The 19,370-nt window shown below is 39.3% G+C and overlaps 1 protein-coding gene across 12 annotated transcripts in view; it reads right to left on the bottom strand.

Annotated features, from left to right (window-relative positions):
* The window catches only part of obsl1b (obscurin like cytoskeletal adaptor 1b), a 38,361-nt gene extending 24,479 nt beyond the window's left edge, over positions 1 to 13,882 (bottom strand). For 4 of the 12 annotated variants that reach the window (XM_047814607.1, XM_047814605.1, XM_047814603.1 and 1 more), the window contains exons 1-17: positions 13,527 to 13,882; positions 10,441 to 11,528; positions 9,602 to 9,871; positions 9,233 to 9,493; positions 7,591 to 7,896; positions 7,162 to 7,428; positions 6,799 to 7,074; positions 6,373 to 6,648; positions 5,931 to 6,206; positions 5,454 to 5,729; positions 4,887 to 5,162; positions 4,397 to 4,681; positions 4,224 to 4,298; positions 2,562 to 3,551; positions 1,777 to 2,049; positions 1,324 to 1,608; positions 783 to 1,079 (exon numbers count right to left, since the gene is read on the bottom strand). In XM_047814607.1, coding sequence (XP_047670563.1) covers positions 783 to 1,079; positions 1,324 to 1,608; positions 1,777 to 2,049; positions 2,562 to 3,551; positions 4,224 to 4,298; positions 4,397 to 4,681; positions 4,887 to 5,162; positions 5,454 to 5,729; positions 5,931 to 6,206; positions 6,373 to 6,648; positions 6,799 to 7,074; positions 7,162 to 7,428; positions 7,591 to 7,896; positions 9,233 to 9,493; positions 9,602 to 9,871; positions 10,441 to 11,455 — 5,704 coding nt within the window. In that variant the 5' untranslated portion in view covers positions 11,456 to 11,528; positions 13,527 to 13,882. The remainder of the gene's footprint in view (positions 1 to 782; positions 1,080 to 1,323; positions 1,609 to 1,776; positions 2,050 to 2,561; positions 3,552 to 4,223; positions 4,299 to 4,396; positions 4,682 to 4,886; positions 5,163 to 5,453; positions 5,730 to 5,930; positions 6,207 to 6,372; positions 6,649 to 6,798; positions 7,075 to 7,161; positions 7,429 to 7,590; positions 7,897 to 9,232; positions 9,494 to 9,601; positions 9,872 to 10,440; positions 11,529 to 13,526) is intronic. The other 8 variants (XM_047814604.1, XM_047814606.1, XM_047814609.1 and 5 more) reach the window with 8 other exon arrangements.
* Between the last annotated feature and the right edge of the window lie 5,488 nt (positions 13,883 to 19,370).

Consider the following 19,370-nt stretch of genomic DNA (forward strand, 5'->3'; position numbering starts at 1 on the left):
TTTTATCTATAGAGAGATTATTAAGAGTTGCACCAAATCATTCCAATAACATAATTATATGTCATATAAGAGAAATTATGGTGCATTAAATGGCAATAAGAACCTATTGGCAACACTCATTAAATCTAAGAAAAAAAAACTAAGTAAAAAGACAGGAATCGGACGAAGGATGATGTGGATGTAATGTAACGTTAGTAGCGCAAGAGTAAATGATAAAAGCTTGTTAAATTCTAAAAATATTCAACATGATGACAAACAGGAAAGAGAATACAAAGTAAAAAAAAGCGCATGAAAATGTAGTACTACTTGCATGTTGGGTAAGAGGTTTGTTTACATGAAATTATTTAAGTATGCGTTTATTATCATGCAAATTCCTGGACTCTTCAGATTATAATATCTCCTGGTTGGCCAAAAGATTTACCTAAGTGTCTAGATAAAAGGTTTCTGCTTGACATTGTGGTAAATCCTGCATAGTGTGTCATAGCATGTAAAATGCAATGAAATAAATGAGTTATCATTTATTAGTTGAATATCGTTGGAATTCTATGGGTTTGAACGCAAAGATTTACCTCACACAGGCCAGTTTCTTTTGCTGTTGCATGTTTAGTGTCTGAACACATGCAGCGAAACACATTTAAATAACATAACTGGCTCAAACATTAAAAAAAAATTCTGAAATTGAAATAAAGTCAGCACAATGATTATTAGTGACCATTGCATGACTGAAGGGGTTAGTATTGTAATCAGATGGGTTGAGATATCAAAGATGACTGAAGAATCACCTGGTGGATCCACAGTACTCAGGATGTTGGTATCGTTTGTTTCGTAATTGTATTCTCCAGAGTCAGACAGGTCAGCTGATTTGATTTCTTCTGATCTGATCTCTTTTGATTGAATTAGAGATGCAGCGAGAGATGCATGGGGACGATCTTGAATTTGTTGTTGCTCTTGTCTGTACCAGCAGACCTGATCTGTAGTATATATAGCTTCTTTTTGTTCAACACTTTCATGGTCTGCTTCATTGGATGTCATTTCATTCTTCTGAGTCTCAGTGAGCGTTGAATCGTTCAGCCGTGCAGCTAAAGAGTTTAATTTATCATGTTTTAATTAAAGCAGCTTTCATTTCTTGGTATGTTTGTATCATTTCTATATTTAACACAATTCAAAAAGCTATACAATTAAACTCTAGTGATTCATTGTTTTCCTAAGGAATATTATTCAAAATTACTATTATTTGTTTGTAATAAAAAAAAGATTGTATGTTTAGTCAATTGAACTATGTTTTAGTGTATTCAACGTGAATTAAACTAGGTTTTAAATCACCTTTGACATACACCTTAAATTTTATGACATCATCTATTGCCTCACAGTTGTACACCCCTGTGTGACCGAGCTCTGTAGTCGGAACTACCAGCCTCCGTATGCAGTCCTCTGACTGGATCACTAATCCATGTTTCATTTGGAGTTGTATTCCATCCTTGAACCAACAAACTGGTGCATCCGGGTCAGATATTTCACACTGTAGTACAAGAGGCATACCATGTTCAATGGTCTTGGTCCTGCCAGTCTCAGGGAGGGGTGCAAATTTTACTGGTTTAGGTGAAGGTGCTTCAGTTTTGGAAAGATAAAGTCATAAAGTAAGTAAAAAAATGCATTCAATGAGAGCATATCTGTGATGAATAACGTGGCCTTTCTTAATTAAAGAACGTGTGAAAAATACACTCTTACTTTTTTCATAATAATTAATAGTATGCTAGACACATAGTCTTGAGTCACCTTTTACTTGGTCTTGATACATCACAGATTGATTTTTTGTCTCAGCTGTCAGCATCTCTTTGTGTGGTGTTTTTAATAACTGGGCAAACTGTTCCTTTGAGGTCATATAAGACGTCATGTTTTTCCCATCTTGTTGCTGTACTACTGAAACATCTCCATGCCCAAAGATTTGGGCCTTCTTTTCATAGACCTCTCCCAGGTCTGTAAAACAGGCTGCTTCAAAGGCCTTCTCGTCTGACATGTCTTGAGCTGCTGAGATATTCGTCTTTGTAACTAGAGTGTGTCAAGTTGTGTATATAGAGAGATATGTATTACTACTACGGAAAATAAAACAATGACTCTGTCTAACTATATCTACCTCAAAGATTTTTGTTACTTTATATTAGACATCGGCTAGCTTTAAAAATCTTTGATACTAAAAAATGAAATGGATTATTTGAAATACCATGGCATCAGTCATTGTTTATAGTCATAGCTCTTTTTCTTGGGAAGATGGGTTTAGTTAGATGTGAATATAATTTCTTAATGGATTAATTTGTTTAGGTGTTTTAGGTCAAGTTACTCAATTAAGCTACTTAAAACCTGACAAGCTATAGAGTTATGTTGGCAAGCCATGCAAATTATTGATTTATTGTTTTACTTAATTTATTTGTTTTTAAGGTATTTAGACTGAGTTAATGAATCAAAAATGAACAAAAATGGCATTAAATATGTTTAAAATGTTGGCAATGGGATGTACTTTGCTCTCATCATTACTTGCTGAATGATGGAGCTATTTAAATCACCTTCATGATCCACCTTATATGCTAAAACATCGTCATCCGTGCAAATTTCTTGTACTTTGAAGTAACTTCTGTCGTCTTCTTGAAAACTGCGAGCTGTTTCCTGTTTAACACATTGGGGTTGGGGTAGTTCTTCATCCTTGAAGCTGCAGAATGAGGCGTCAGAGTCTGATTTTGTATGCTGAACTTGTTTAAGACTGGTTTCCTTCATGTTCTCTTTCATTAACAACTCAGGAACAGCTGTGAAGCTCAAGCTCTCCTGAAAGATAAACTCAGGACAGTTTGCGAAGCTTAAGCTTTCCTTACTGTTCTCATTTTTTTCCAACTTAGAAACTGTTGATAAGCTCAAGCTCTCCAAATTGAGCTCACTATATTTAAAATCAGAACGATCTGTTAAGCTTAAGCTTTTTTGAATGTTCTCAGTTTTGGCCAAAACCGGGTCTGCTATGAAGCTCAAGCTTTCCTTTGGGCTCTTGTTTTTTGAAACATTTGAACCCTCTGTGAAGCTTAAGCATTCTTTATTATGCTCGGTCTTGGCCGAGTCAGGATCTGCTATGAAGCTCAAGCTTTCTTCAAGGCTCTTGCTTTTTGAGACATTAGAACCATCTGTAAAGCTTAAGCTTTCTTTAGTGTTCTTGGTCTTGGTAAAATCAGGAACTGCTGTGAAGCTCAAGCTTTCTTTAAGGTTCTTGTTCTTAGATAATTTAAGAAGTTCTGTGAAGCTTAAGGATTCTTTAGTGGTCTCATTCTTGGCTAAATCAGGAACTGCAGTGAAGCTTAAGCTTTCTTCAAGGATTTCGCTCTTTGTGAGCTCAGGAACGTCTGTAAAGCTCAAGCCTTCCATATTGACCTTGGCCAGCACTGGAATTGTTGCTTCCTGGGAGAAACCCAGGCTTTCCTTAATGATCTTGATCTTTGCAACCTCAGAACCCTCTGTGACACCCAAGCTTTCCATAACGATGTTGGTCTTTGCAATTTCAGGGAAGGATTCAGCTATAGTTGTATGATGTGCACAAAGAAAAGTTTCAGTGGGTTTCCACTTTCTTAATTAGAAGCTGATTAAACAGTTGTTCTCAGTGATTGTTACTTTCAAGAATTTTAACATTGAAGAGAAAAAATAAGAGAGACGACCATATGACAGAGTGGTCTAGAAACATGTCACACATATCAAGGCTACAATTACAACAAAATTATGCTTGCTAATGGTATAAAGGTTAGTTATTTGTTCTGCTTCTTTCAGCATTTCATTCATTCATTCATTCATTCATTCATTCATTCATTCATTCATTCATTCACATTTAAACCATATATTCAGTCTTTTAAATAGATGTTATAGACACTTCAAGACATTACGTTTGTTCTGTCTAGCATTGTGTAAGAGGAATTAAGCAAATGGAATGTTTTCTATTGATGTACTGCAATTAAAATGAAATCTAAACATTTTATAGGATTGTTAGCTGGGAAGAAAGGCTTGCAGACCAACTGGATGTTGGATTAAGATATAATAGCGGGGATTAGTTTGGGAAGCACTTTCAAGAATGGATAACCAAGGTGCATGGATTCAGCATCTTTTGGCACAGCCTTATAAAGGTAACACCCCACCATTGTTAGTGGCACGGATGCACTGGGTTAAGTGTGCTAAGGGTGGAGTAGCAGTTTTATCACCTTTCATATCCACAGTGCACTGGACAGTGTCATCATAGGTCTCACCCTTGTACACTTCAGAGTGAGACTGCTCGGCTGTTAGGAAAGCCACAAAGAAAACAATAAGCTTTCTAGCTTCAATTAGGTAAATGCTCCAAGTTAAGAATGGGGTACAAATAATAGTGGTAAACCACCTTTGTCTGCAATAAACTGGGTGTGATCATCTGGCATCCTAGGTCTGTTTATTCCATTGTCTGGTGTCTCAGATGATTTGATGTTTAAAGTTTTTATAGGCACCTCCCACTTAATTTGAGGCTCAGGTTCAATTCCATCTGGTGATAATATCTCTTCCTCATCTTTTAGTCGGTAATTATATTCAGTGGAATCCAGGATTTTACAATGTTGTGCAGTAGAGATGCTTTCAACACTACATTCGCTCTTCTCAACATCAGGAACATCCAGTAGTTTCAAAGGTGAAGCTAAAGATGATCATTGATAAAGGAACACTTTACGTTGTCAGTTTTGGTGACTTATATAAACTTAAATGTTTAACCGCTAATAAAAGCCAATGATATGCAGGTTTATTGCAAGAGACATAAAGACAATTGAAATCCTAAACAGAACGCAAAATTGTTAGTTGCCACGCTAAAGCATTGTCAGTTAGAGGCAAAATTTAAAAATCACCTTCATCTTGTACATAATATTGGATGACCTCATAGTTTCTCTGAGGGTCGTGCCATCCAGACTCAGAGGGCTGTTCTGCTTTTAAAGCAAGCTTTCTCCTGGTATCTTCCATTTTGATATGAGGTTGACTTTTTGAGAGGAGCGCTACTCCATCTTCGTACCAACACACCTTGGCTGGTGGGTCTGAGATCTCACAGTGTAGCTCAGTGGGGTAGCCTGCTTCAAAAAACTGGTTCTTCACAACCCCTGGGAATGCTGAAAACTTCACCGGTGGATCTTATTGTGGAATATACATAACATTAAAACTTAGAGAATGAATTTCCCAGCCTGACTAATCTGTGAACTCTCAGACCTTCTGCCAAAAAGCAAGTTAAATATAGAATGCAACACAATAAACAGTAGTATCAAACAGTTGCCCGCAAGACACGATGCATAGGTAAGAGGCATGTCCATAAAAGCAGTGCTATGAGGCACAGACAGTTGTTTTTCGTTAGTTTGCTTCTAGTTTTAAATAAATGCAGCTTTTGGTTACTGGATGTACATGCTTCTCAGAAAGCCATAAATCACCTTTGATATCCACAGTGAACTGTACAGAGTCATCAACCATATTGCAGCTGTACAGTCCAGAGTGGCTGGGTTCTGCTGACTGGACTACCAGCATCCTCAGTGTGCCTTCTGCTTGTATGTCCCAGCCAGTGTCTGTCAGAATCTCTGTTTCATCCTTATACCAGTGAACAACTGCTGTAGGATCTGATACCTCACAGCGAAGTTCAAAACAGCTGCCAGCTTCAATACATTTATTCTTCTCAACTTCTGGAACAGTTGAGAACCACACTGGCACAGCTGCAGATGGTGATTCACGATAGAATAATAAAGATTTACTTCAACGTTAAAACATGCAACAAAAGCTATAACACAGACACCATTTAAAAATGTGAGGACTTAAAAATTCATTGCTTCACATTGCTTCAAAGATACTGTAACTAGGCTTTTTACAGAATATCCCTGAAGACCAAAAAAACGAGAAGAAACTGCAATATTCACCTTTGATCTCGACTTGAAACTCAACAATGTCATCTTTTGTTGCGCACCTGTACACACCAGAGTGAGACAGGGCTGCCGATTCAATAATTAATCTTCGTATGCAGTCTTCCGATTGGAAGTCTACACCAGATTGTGTACAAATTTGCTTCCCATCCTTGAACCAGCGGACCTGCCCAGAAGAGTCTGATATCTCGCACTGCAGAACAATGGTGCCCCCTGCTTCAATGCACTTTCTCCTCTCAGTTTCCGGACCAGCTGATAATCTCACCGGTGGAGCTATAGATATTTTAAAGTTTTCTTAATCTTTATTTCTTGGAAATTCACATTGTTAGAATTTCATGTTAACATTTCAAACAATTTCAACAATGTTAGCAGATTGTTTAATATTGCAAAGTTTGATACTAAGGCAGGATCTAGGTTTTATATTAAGCATTCGGATCACCTTTGATTTCCACATTGAACTGGACAGCAACACCTTTTGTCTTGCAGCTGTATACCCCAGAGTGGCAAAAATCAGCTTTTTCAATAACCAGTGCCCTCTTGGTTCCATCAGACAGGAAGTCTAGTCCATTTTGTGGAAGGAGTTTTGTTTCATCTTTGTACCAAGAAACCTGGGCACTTGGCTCTGAGAGCTCACATTGTAGAAGAATCGGACATCCAGCTTCAATGGACTGATTTGCGTCCATGTCTGAAAGTGCTATGAACCTCACAGGTGGGGCTATGAGTGTTTTGATCAATGTTAGTTATAAATTTAAAACATTTGTAGAGGTGTTTAAATGCACAAACTAACAACATATAAAGAACAACAAAAGCGATCACTGAAACTCAAAGAGACTTTCACCTTAAAGACAAGTGACTTTCACCTTACCTTCAACTTCCACATTAAACCTGATGACATCATCAATGGCATCACAGCTATAAACCCCTGAATGGGAGAACTCCGCTGACTGGATGACAATTCTTCTCATTGTTCCTTCTGATTGGATGTGAAGACCTTCAACTGAGTGAAGTTCAGCTCCATTCTTATACCAGCGAACTTGTGCTTCAGGGTCTGACAGCTCACAGTAGAGGACTATTGGATTGCCTACTTCCACAAACTTATTTCGGTCTATCTCAGATAGTGGGGTAAATTTAACCAGAGGAGCTGCATATGGAAAGGAACATGTATGCAAATTATAGTAATGAATCTAGAATAGAGCCTTTTTAGCTGCCCTAAGACACAGTTGCTCACCTTGTATATAGAGCGCTGCTGAATCACGAATTCCATAGGCAATGAAGGTGATTTCAGCTCCGTTGTCAGTGTCTCGTACCCCACGAATTCGAAGTGACTGGTGTGTTCGAGACCTTCTAATAAGAAAACGTTCATCATCTTGGATTTGGGTGCCATTCCAAAACCAAGTGCCTATGACTGAGGCAGACAATTCGATGGAAAAACAGGCATCCTGGCCTTCAGGCACCAGTGCATCTTGTAAAGGTGCTTGTATTTTTGCTACTGGAACTGTAAAAAAACACAAGAACAAGTTTTCACTGTTTTCTTATTTGTGGGCTTGATAGATTTACAAACCAAAGAAAATCTATTATTAAAATGAAATTCATATTTACAGAAAACGACTAGTCAATAGAGACAATATGCAAACAATTTATGCTTTAATCATTTTACCCAAATGAACTGCTCGAGGGAACTCCACATATCCGCTTCTTCCGTACTTGTTGATGCTACAAATGCGAAATCTGTAGTCAGCCTCACACGGAACACTGTCGCCAAGAATTTCCACTGAGGTTGCAGAGTCCGTGGTTAGGCACTGCAGCCACTCTGGAGAACCTATTTCTTGTCTCTCTAGGATATAACCTGAGGGTGGATTCTTACGACAGTCCTGTGCTGTAACCCAGGACAGGAGCGCTGCATTAGCACGCTCTGTGTTTATCTGAACCCCCACAGGGCAGCTAGGTGGACATTGCCTAATCGCTGAGGAACAATAAAGAAAAGACAATAGTAAGATAACGAAAATCATTATACTAAATGTCCAAAAGAATCCAACATTTGTAATGAGTCAGTTTGGCTATTTAAGGCACACTTGCTGACAAATACTAAATAGCTTGCACAACATGGAGCAATGCAAACTAATCTCCATAAGAATATTTTGCAGTTGAATACGATGCTCAGTGACTTTGGCATTTACAGCATTAAGGGCCTTGCTCCGGGGCCTAGCAGTGGCAGCTTGGTGGACCTGGGATTCAAACTCACAACTTTCTGATCAGTAGTCCAACACCTTAACCACTGAGCTACCACTTCTATGATTTCAGAATGTCAACATTGCAACAGATGCTCTTGTCAACTTTTGTGTGCAGATCTTAACTGTAATTATAAGTTACTTTATTCTTAATGGAAAATTAGCATGGCAAGCAAGTTGTGTAACAAAATATTACAGCGTGCCTAATCCACCAAATATGTTTAAAATGTATAAGTACTAATACCACAGACATAACCATGCATCTTTATCATCATCACACTTTATTGTGTATCTTAAACACCCTTTCATTCCTGGTTTAATCAGGGTTTAAAAAGTCGCTGCGGCCATTGTGTTCTTATTCTTTAGCGAAAGACTCAGGATTCAAAAACACATAGTTTTTGTAAACATTGTTATATTCTGAGTTGTGTTATATTATATGCTTTTAAGAGTCTAAAGAAATCACAAAAACACTGCGATAACTGAAACAATGTTATCACTGATTTGGATGTTGAACATTTTAATCCATTGAAAATAGAAACCCAAAGCCCCTTTTTTTAAGGTAATGCTTATTTTTACTGAATCAAATTACTGTATTGTATCGAGGCATCACCGCATCATATCAAATTTAAATGATGTGTATTATTTTATGTATGTTTGTGCAGGTTATTGTTATTATTTGGTTTTAGAAGAAATACAGTGTTGTATATTTAAGTAACTCTCCATCCATCCATCCATCCATCTTCTACCGCTTATCCGGGGCGGGTCGTGGGGGCAGCAGACTAAGCAGGGATGCCCAGACTTCCCTCTCCCCAGACACCTCCTCCAGCTCTTCCGGGGGAATACCGAGGCGTTCACAGGCCAGCCGAGAGACATAGTCCCTCCAGCGTGTCCTAGGTCTTCCCCGGGGCCTCCCCCTAGTGGACATGCCCGGAACACCTCCCCAGGGAGGCGTCCAGGAGGCATCCGAAACAGATGCCCGAGCCACCTCAGCTGACTCCTCTCGATTTAAGTAACTCTAAGTTGCACAATGCACAAAAAGCCAGGACTGGTTAAATATGAAAAATGTCTAACCTTTCACCCTTAGCTGAGATGATGTCTTTGATCGGCCAACGTAGAAAATGACCAGTCCGGAATCTTGAGGTGTAGTATTAACGAAGACCAAGATGTGAGTTCTGCCAAAAGATTTGATGATGGTCTGATGTGTCTCCCTCAGCTCTGTCCCATCTTTGTACCAGTGAATGTCCATTTCCTCTTCTTCTACCTCCACACAGAAAGCAGCATTTTCCCCTTCCAGAACATCTACTTTTCTGGGCAGCTTTCTTACGATTGTACCTATGAAGAGGGTGCGTAAATATCATTTTAACTAAAATCACTAACAAATATGAACCAAAACCATTGTTGTATTGAATCCCAGCTTTAAAATAGTTCTAAGATATTTACCTTTGACAGTTACCTCAGCTATGCTTCTTCCTCCATCTGGCATTTCACAGAGGTAGATCCCATCATCATCAACCCCCATGTCACGGATTGTGAGTCGGCGCTTCGTTCCCCACTCTTCCATCCCATATTTGGCTCCTGGCTGTAACCTTCTGTCTTCTAAATACCATGTAATTGGCACAGAGTCCTCTGGTACTTCACACTCAAGAATGGCCAGGTCCTGCTCCCATACTTCGAGGTCATTGAGCGGTTGCTTGAATCGTACAGGTGGTTCTGATGTTGTCAAGGAAATGTAAGAAATGATTTGACTCTTTTTCTTATATTCATATAAAAAAATATTATATATGTAATGTTTGTTATATTCTATATAAGGATCATCAGCATGGTAAGTCACTGAAGAGACAAGCAGCACCATTTAACCGTGCTATGAAAAGCCCATTACCACACTGTTGGATTAGATAGGAAATAAACTGTAACTGATACCATCAGACAGCATTAGACAGTTGTAAACGATAGAATCTAAACCACATATAGTAGCCATGACATATTTGCTGACTGTGTAGTTACACTCTCACACAGTCTCCTACACTAGTGTATGGTGGTACACGGTATGTATAGTACATACTCTACCAACATTCACTGTTATTAGTTAATTGTTGTTTTTTTCTTTTTAGATGTTGTTTAATTTATCTTAATATTGCCTGTTCATTACTGTAAAAATTCTATTGTGTTCCTGGCGGTTAAACAAATCTATGGAGATTACGGAATTACGTTCTTGATGCTTCATACAAGCGATCATGACAAACTATATAAAAAAACATAATATATACATACATACATACCTTTAACGAAAAGATGCACTGCGCTTAAGGTTTGTCCTGCAGTGTTGGATGCAGCACAAACATATACTCCATTATCCTGCTGTTTGCAGTAGAGTACTTTCAGTGTGAAATATCCCTCTCGGTCTTCATATAGAAGATACCGCCTTCCAGACAAAATGATTCTACCATCTTTTCTCCATATGATTTCTGGTTTGGGTTTTCCTGTCACATAGCAACGGAATTTTGCATGTTTTCCTTCTGTCACAGCAAACATTTTTACTTTGGCTGAAGTCGGAAGAGGGCCTTCTTTTAGTCTTGTTACAACATGTCTACTGCTTCTCTGCTTTCCCTGATTTGCCTTCCAGTGGCCATTAGTGTAACCGTTGCGATTTCCTTCATCTTCATGTCCAGGGCCAGCATCCACCAATAGCACAGCTCCAGCTAGACTTTCACCAAACTCATTTCTGGCTTTGCATGTGTACACTCCACCATCAGGGGCCCTGGTTTTGAAAATCTTTAGCTGAAACCATCCTCCGTCTTGGTATCCGACACTGAAATGTGTACTCTCGAAGATCTCATTTAGCTTCTTGCCATCCTTCTCCCATACCACCTCTGGCCTTGGTTTTCCCCACAGCTTACAGGAGAAGACTGCATCTTCTCCTCGACCTACTCGTGTAGACAGGGGTTTGATGAGAAAGCGGGGCTTGTTCTCTTCTCTCAGCTCCATCTCTTGAGCCTCGCCTTCTACTTTCAACGTTGCTGCAGCGTACGTCTCCCCTATGGAGTTTTTAGCTTTGCATATGTACTGACCACTGTCTTCTGCTGTCACCACTGTAATGATGAGATTGTAAACATTGCCATCCTCAAACAAACGATATTTGCCTCCTGGATGAATTTTCTCATTGTTTCTCTCCCATACGACCGCTGGTCTAGGATCCCCACTAATCTGGCATTTAAGGACTGCATCAGTGCCACTCTGCACCACCACAGGACGTGGATAGGCCAGGAACCGGGGTGCTCCACCGAACACATCCATTTCTTTTCTCTTGCCAGCCTTACCTCAGCCTGTGTGTCTCACTTTCTCCAGAATATTTGTAGTAGCTAGGTGTCTAAATCAAAACATGGGAAATCTGTCAGACATATGAGCAAACTATGTACATCTATACACTGTAATCCTTTTTTCATCCTAGTATATTCTGATTGATTCTCATAACTCCTATATAATGTGTGTGTGTGTGTGTGTGTGTGTGTGTGTGTGTGTGTGTGTGTGTGTGTGTGTGTGTGTGTGTGTGTGTGTGTGTGTGTGTGTGTGTTTGTGTGTGTGTGTTTAACCCTGTAATATCGCAGACCTTGCGTTAATACAATGGTGAAAAATAGAACCAGGAAACATCAAAATGAGCAAGCTAAGCTGTGATGAGCCAAGAAAAAATATTTGAATGTATATTACATTATTAAATCTTTTAAAAAATTCAACTTATAGTACTTATACATATTTTTAATTTTTTTTTTAGAAACAATCCTGTTTCTATTGTAACCCCTTGTAAGTATACCACAAACCAAAAGGGGTCTGCAGACCTAATGTGTACAGTAATATTGCGAAACGAATAGACGAATATTGTGAACAGACGCAATCAATGGAAGTTATTTGGGTGAATATGCCTTCAGTGATGTCAGAAGAGAACAGACTCATTTGAACTTAGAACTGGTTTCAACTCAATCACTCTTTACAATCACGATGAGCAGAAAAACATCTTAGAACACACAACACACAAACGTTTTGGCAGAGAGATTACAACAGTAGAAGACCTCATAGTCTTCTAATCTATTTATTTAATGAGTTTTTGCCTACGGTCTGCTCAGCCTTCCTTGTTCACAGTCATATTGCACAGTATAATTTATTGTTGCACGACTATATCAAAAATACAGAGAACAAAAATAGCGATTTTAAGTTGCCAAGCTTATTTGTTGCCCAACGTGAGTGGGTGCTGGTATGCGTACTAGTGGCACTTAAGGACGGAGGAACAGGATTGCATTTCACCATGGTATTTACTCCCAGAATTTTCTAACACATTTGCTGTGTGTGTGTGTGTGTGTGTGTGTGTGTGTGTGTGTGTGTGTGTGTGTGTGTGTGTGTGTGTGTGTGTGTGTGTGTGTGTGTGTGTGTGTGTGTGTGTGTGTGTGAAGTCAAAGCCAACAGTCTGGAGGTGAACAGTGCTCAGCACAGATAGCTAGCACAGATGGTGCTGTAATTCAACAGGAAAGCGCTTTATATAGTCAGCCCTAAATAAAGACCTGCAAGAGGGCATGTGTCAGGTATCACAAAGAACACTCTATACACACGTGTGCACATACAAACACAGGTCTCACACACAGCACCCAAATGCAGTACACAGCCTGGGAGAGCATTGAAGTCAAAATATGCTCTGCCTTCATCACACCCCTCTTGGCAAACACATTGAAGAATTTGGCCCCTAAATGTCATTGTCAAAATTAGTTTCATTTGTCATTTGTTTAAAAAAGGAATAAAACAAACACATGCACACTCTGCCCTAATGATGTATTTGCTTTAAAATATCCTCCGGAGTTTCTAATTCAAGATAAGGTGTCTAGTCTAGTTCTGAACTCATGTCTATTTTATTATGAGTCTCAGGTTTTTGTCATGTGCCATGATTAGTCTTCATCTAAAATAATAAAAAAAAGAATTTATTAATCAGATTTTTAGCCATTAAAAGGTGTAGCCTTTGAGTCCCAAGCTCACGAATCTAGCCATTTTGTTAAAATGTTGTCATCACATTCCATTAGGAATTCACTTGCTAATTTTATGTTTACGAGATAAGAAGCAAGTCAGTCTGCTGTGCAATTAGTAAAAAGTTAAATATCTATATAAATATTCTGATCAAGTCCAGGTATTCCCAAAATTAATGCTTAAAAAACTAAATAATTGAAAACTCCCTAATCATTATATGTCAATCATCAGTCACATAATATTACTAAAGACACAAACAAGAGGTTAATGATGGGGATTAACCTCTTGTTTGTGTTTGATTTAATTAGACTGACCTCTGACCTGCGAGAAGCTTTACTTCACAAGCCTTCCGTAAACCTACCTCTCCTCAGTCCTCTGGGTTGATTGTAGAATTACATTGTGAATCAATCCTCAGATTGTTTCAGTAAAAGTGCAGGTCTGCTCCCTGGAAACTCGCTTCCTGCTGTATTTTCCTGTTTTTTGGTGGTAGATCCTTTCACTCTTTGACAAAATGCAGATTCAGCGATTCTAAAACAGTTGCTTGTAGTTGTCACCTGTCCATTTTGTGAGGCAGTTTCCTACCCTGTGCATTTATGAAGAGGTTTCCTCAACAGTGTTGAACAGTCTCTTCTGTAATCTACAGCAGTCCCACAACCTCTGTGGTGTTCAGCTTTGAGACACCCTAAGTGTCATTGTTCGTGGAAGACCGTTAAATGCTTTTGCAGCTGCTGCTGTCCCCTAAAAATACTGGCAGCCCTGATGACAGCAGTGAAGATAAGTTAGGCCCTCCATTCACTTGCTCATGGTGGCTAAATTTAGTTTGGATGGCTTGTCCTTAGCTTACTTGAGACCTTGCAATAAAACCTAAGGAGAAGGAGCACCTCCAGTAGCCAACATTACTTGATTACTGGTAATTTTTACATATTGGAGACGATTACCAAACCTGCATACAGTAGTTCCTATTAAATGTGATTAATCTACTGATTCTGTTGCACCATTTCCTTTTTAAAATGCCAAAAACTAAAAGTTAAAATGTTCAAATTTGTTAGGGACCTCTATGCACGTGCCACGTGGCCTATGATTATAAGAGACTGAGGGCAAGAGGCTTTAAACCTCAGCTGTTTTGAGGTTCACATCGCTGTCTCATGCTCCCTCCTCTGATTTCAGCCATTGAAGGTAACCTGATCTCACCCCGAGCTCTTAGACGCTAGTCATGGAAAAAAAAAAACATAGTTTGCACTAGTTGCTTTGTACAAACATGCAAGGATTAACGTTCCTTTTCCCCCTGGTGTCAAAGAAGACATTACCAAGTTTATCATGTCTATTTTCTTTCCCATGATGGGTGCATACAAATGCAGCATTTCATGATCAACACTGAGCCTCCGTTAGCATCATGAGGCTGTAAAGTTGGTCAATGTTCATTTAAATAATCAATGCAGAAAACTATTTAATTACATAAATCCTGCTGATTAATCTATTCTCTGTCTGGTTAAAGTCTTTAATCGTTCAAGTTGCTTTTATTTCAAGTTTCTTTTATTTATAATGGAAGTATTAAATGTTTTCTAAGCAGTATTCAATCCTGACAATAACAACATCATGTTACACAGCATACATAACTGTTTTTACTGGGGAAAGCCAAGCCTACACCCTTGATATTGACTTTGTGACACTTTTAGCTCTCTAGGAATACAGCTGTTTGGCATAGGAATGTAAGTTTCCATAAAGGTGTTCTGTGATCTTGTAAGCACCGTGATGTAATTGCAAAAGGCAGCAGACACTCATTTTCTCCCACAAGCCTCCAAATTATATGGAATTTCCCTTATAAATTTTTGTCTGTGTATAAGGAATAAAAAAAAAAAATCATTCACAGACCATCAATTTACTTGTGCTGTAAAACTTGGAAGGTGCAACCCTCATGTTAAAAGACAAATGGAAAGCTTTCATTTGAGTTTATTTCCTTGCACATGGCAAAAAATTTGAGCTTGGAAAAATAGAATTGTTATCCTGAGTACGGTTAATACGCTTAGAGCTATATTGCACTGCAGTGTTTTCTAGTTAAGGTAAACAGTTTCATGTGTTTATTGTAAATGCACTAAAGCTTTGGCATTCTATCCATATTTACTCTCTCCCTCCCTCTGCTGGCAGAAAAAAAACATACAATTCCTACAGGTTATAGTATTAGATTCTTAAACATTGAGGTGTCTCCTATGTAGATGGAGCCTGAATTACAAAGTAAAAGTAGGATGTTGCATATTTAGTTTCAGTTTTATTTTTTAATGTAAAGTCTATATGGACATATTACCATTATAAATTCTTAGAAATGACTTTTCCCATTAGATATTTCCCTGTAGATACAGTACTGCTCTGTCTGACCAGCCTGGGCATGTCCCAGATATCCAGGCTTGGCAAAGTTCCCTCTGCCACCCATTCTGTCTGTCTTTCAGGCCCTTTATTTACAGCAAACAGCTTTCTCTCTGCCAGTAGAATCAGAAGTACAGTAGCTTTTCTTTCTATGCATCGAGTAAAGCTAACTGACTATTTTATATCCACAGAGTGATGGAGATGTGGAGCTACAGATGGCCTAGAAGTAAAATACGCCGAACATCTCTACTTAACATATTTTAGCAAGTGGTTTGCCCCCGAGCTTTTCACCAGGGAATAGCAGTCAACAGTGAAGCATGATCGCTAAGTGAATGCCGTTTCAAAATACTCCAACAGCCTGGATGCTTTGCAGAGCATCAAGAAATCCAGATATATCAATCAATCAAGATATATGGACGTCATTAAATATCACTTATGGGGGGAACACTGGACACTAGGCAGAAATAAACCAGAATCAACCAGACTGTATCAACCCACGACTCCTTTTCCTCCATTTCATTAAGGGTTAAAATTGTTAACCCTATTGAATATACAAACTTAGTTACTCACGATGATGGGGGGGCACGGTGGCTTAGCTGTTAGCACGTTTGCCTCACACCTCCAGGGTTGGGGGTTCGATTCCTGCCTTCGCCTTGTGTGTGTGGAGATTGCATGTTCTCCCCGTGCCTCGGGGGTTTCCTCCGGGTACTCCGGCATCTCTGAGCGATGGGTTGGCACTCCGTCCAGGGTGTATCCTGTCTTGATGCCTGAGATAGACACAGGCTCCCCGTGACCCGAGAAGTTCGGATAAGTGGTAGAAAATGAATGAATGATTGAATGAGTTACTCACAATGAATCCACAGAAGGATCCCAATTTTACTCTAAGTTTTAAGAAGACATTATTTCATACTATTATTTATTCCTATTTTGTACAACATGACTGTGGAAAATATACTTCCTCTGCTAGGTGCAATTACAACTAAAATCTTTTTTGAGATCTGCACAGTGATTATGGTATGGAATGAGTCAATTATCCTTAATAATAGTATTGTAACGCAAACATAGATTTGTTAGTTTTATGGATTAGCTGTAGAAAATGACTCTGTTTCAACAAAACATTAGTTCAGAGAGCTTCAGACTATTCTTAAGAGCAGTTTACACTCAAATCTCCATCACTTGATAACTTCAGTTTGATAAGATAGACTCGGTTACGACTCTAATTATATCCATGCCCAAGCTTCTCTTAACATATTCAGCATGTTATTACTCTAGTTTACAATTACTGAAGAGACTTATAACTTATAATTACTCTATCTGGTGTCACTAAAAAGAGGATATACAGGTATTTCCTTTTGAGTCTGGTTCCTCTCAGGGTTACTTCTTCTCGTTATCATTTGGGGGGAGGGGGGGCATTATGTGATTGCGTGATTGTGCATTATTTAGTTATAAATTCTATTTAATACGTTAGCCGATAAACAGGACTTAAATAATAGGCTCAGGACAGTTTTATTGACTATAATGAGGTCATTCTCAAGACATAAAACACAGGCTGTTGCCTGAAGTCCTGCATATTTTACCTCAAGAAACATGAAGGAGCATGAAAGATGAATTCAAATTTTAGTTGAGGAGATATGAACGATTTTACGACAATATAAAAAAAGGAATTTTAAAAAGGTAGACATACTGGTTGAAGCAGAGAGAAATGTACTCAATGTTTTTGATTTCCTGAAGTTCCTTGTTTTCTTTTGAAACCAATTCTGATACTGAAAAGCTATTTTGTACGGTTCCTTGTAATAGTGGCTCTCAGAGTGGTCTATATTTTTACTTCATCCCTGAATTGATGGTTCCCCAAAACAGTTCTTTATGGAACATTTAAGGGTTTTCTGTGTGGAACAAATTGAAGAATCCTTTAGAGTTCAACCTTTATCCAAGTGTCTTTTTTTTTGATTGACATCCCTATTTTGCTTTAGGATTCCTGCCATTTTTTTTTAGCATGTGTACTCCTTTACCTGAAAGTTTGTGAAAGCTAAAAAAACAAACGAATCCATCCGTATTAGACCCTGAAGAGAGTACATCTGATGACAAGTCTTCCTCTATGATGGAATAAACTCCATTCATTTGAAAAGAAGCTGGCACAACCCCCAGTTTCCATAGACGGAAAGCTATATATTTTACACGCTTGTTTATTTTTCATCTCTCAGTCTACACATGGTTCAAAACGGAGCCAAGTGTAAGCACCAGGGCAAGTCTATTCGCATTTACTGATCTGCTCGCTGTCAGCTGATATCACCACCTCTGTAAATCAAGCAGCACTAAAAGAAATTGTTCCATTCAGGGTGTGTCCGTGCCTCATGCTCAATATTCCTAGAAAAGGCCTCTGATCCACCCGACCAGGAAAAATTGATAAACGTAGATGTAGGAGTGAAGAAGTCTTATACATACAGTAGTCTTAGTCGTGGATTCTTGTGTGGTGCAACAGAAAAGTTTGTCCTGTCATTAGTTTGAATCCTGATGATGCTACAACCATCTGCGAGTCAAAGAGAGCGAAAATGCCTGTGTTATCTGAGAGGAGTGGAATTCTCTCTCACACTTATCAATCACAGCAACACTAACCAGTAATGTGTGTGTCATGCATGTGGAAGTGGGTTGATAAAGCTTTCCTTAGAGAGTGTTACGCTGACCTGTGACAGCATGAGCACCAGAATTAAATGTTGTAAATCATAGACTCTACACATAGACACAGGCAATTTTCTCTAGGATGGTTTAAGCCTACATGAAAATACGTAGCGTGTGGAATTGGCAAATCCATGTTCACAGCAGTTCTCTTGGTGGACTTTTCACTCTCTCTCTCACTCACTCATTTTCTACCGCTTATCCGAACTACCTCGGGTCACGGGGAGCCTGTGTCTATCCCAGGCGTCTCCGGGCATCAAGGCAGGATACACCATGGACGGAGTGCCAACCAGAGATGCCAATCAACCTACCATGCATGTCTTTGGACTGGGGGAGGAAACCGGAGTACCCGGAGGAAACCCCCGAAGCACAGGGAGAACATGCAAACCCCGGAGGTGTGAGGTGAACATGCTACCCACTAAGCCACTGTGCCCCCCGTGGACTTTTCAAACTTGTATTATTTATAATATTATGTTTTCAGAAGGGGGGCCCGGTGGCATAGTGGTTAGCAAGTTCATCTCACACCTCTAGGGTTGGGGGTTCGATTCCCGTCTCCGCCTCATGTGTGTGGAGTTTGCACGGTTTCCTCCCCCGGTCCAAAGACATGCATGGTAGGTTGATTGGTATCTCTGGAAAATTGTCCGTAGTGTGTGAGTGTGTGAGTGAAAGAGAGTGTGTGTGTGTGTGTGTGTGCCCGGCGATGGGTTGGCACTCCGTCCAGGGTGTATCCTGCCTCGATGCCTGATGATGCCTGATGACGCACAGGCTCCCCGTGACCCGAGTAGTTCGGATAAGCGGTAGAAAATGAATGAATGTCTTCTTCATCTAAACTGTTCTTTCTACAGTAATTTGAACTATAATGCTAATGATTTTCTTCGGAAATCAAGAGAGCTGTTAAGCAGCTGGCACAAAATGAATTACTTTACTTTGTTTGGTACACTTTGGCTGTAACTAATAATAGGAAATAGTAGTCTTTTTCTACCAAGATCTTGTCTGTCAAACTTCCTGCTGTAGTGGTGAAGCCGTTTGGCAGAATTGGCAGTATGTCTTTTGGTGGCACAAGATGAGAAGCAGCAACTAAGAAGCTCAGCGTGTAGGAACAGAACAGGTAGACTATGGGTACCTGGGTGTTGACCATGCAGATAATGCACAAAAACACAGGTTTATAGAG

This window comes from Tachysurus fulvidraco, chromosome 6 (assembly GCF_022655615.1).
Source record: "Tachysurus fulvidraco isolate hzauxx_2018 chromosome 6, HZAU_PFXX_2.0, whole genome shotgun sequence".
NCBI classification, from domain to species: Eukaryota; Metazoa; Chordata; class Actinopteri; order Siluriformes; family Bagridae; genus Tachysurus; species Tachysurus fulvidraco.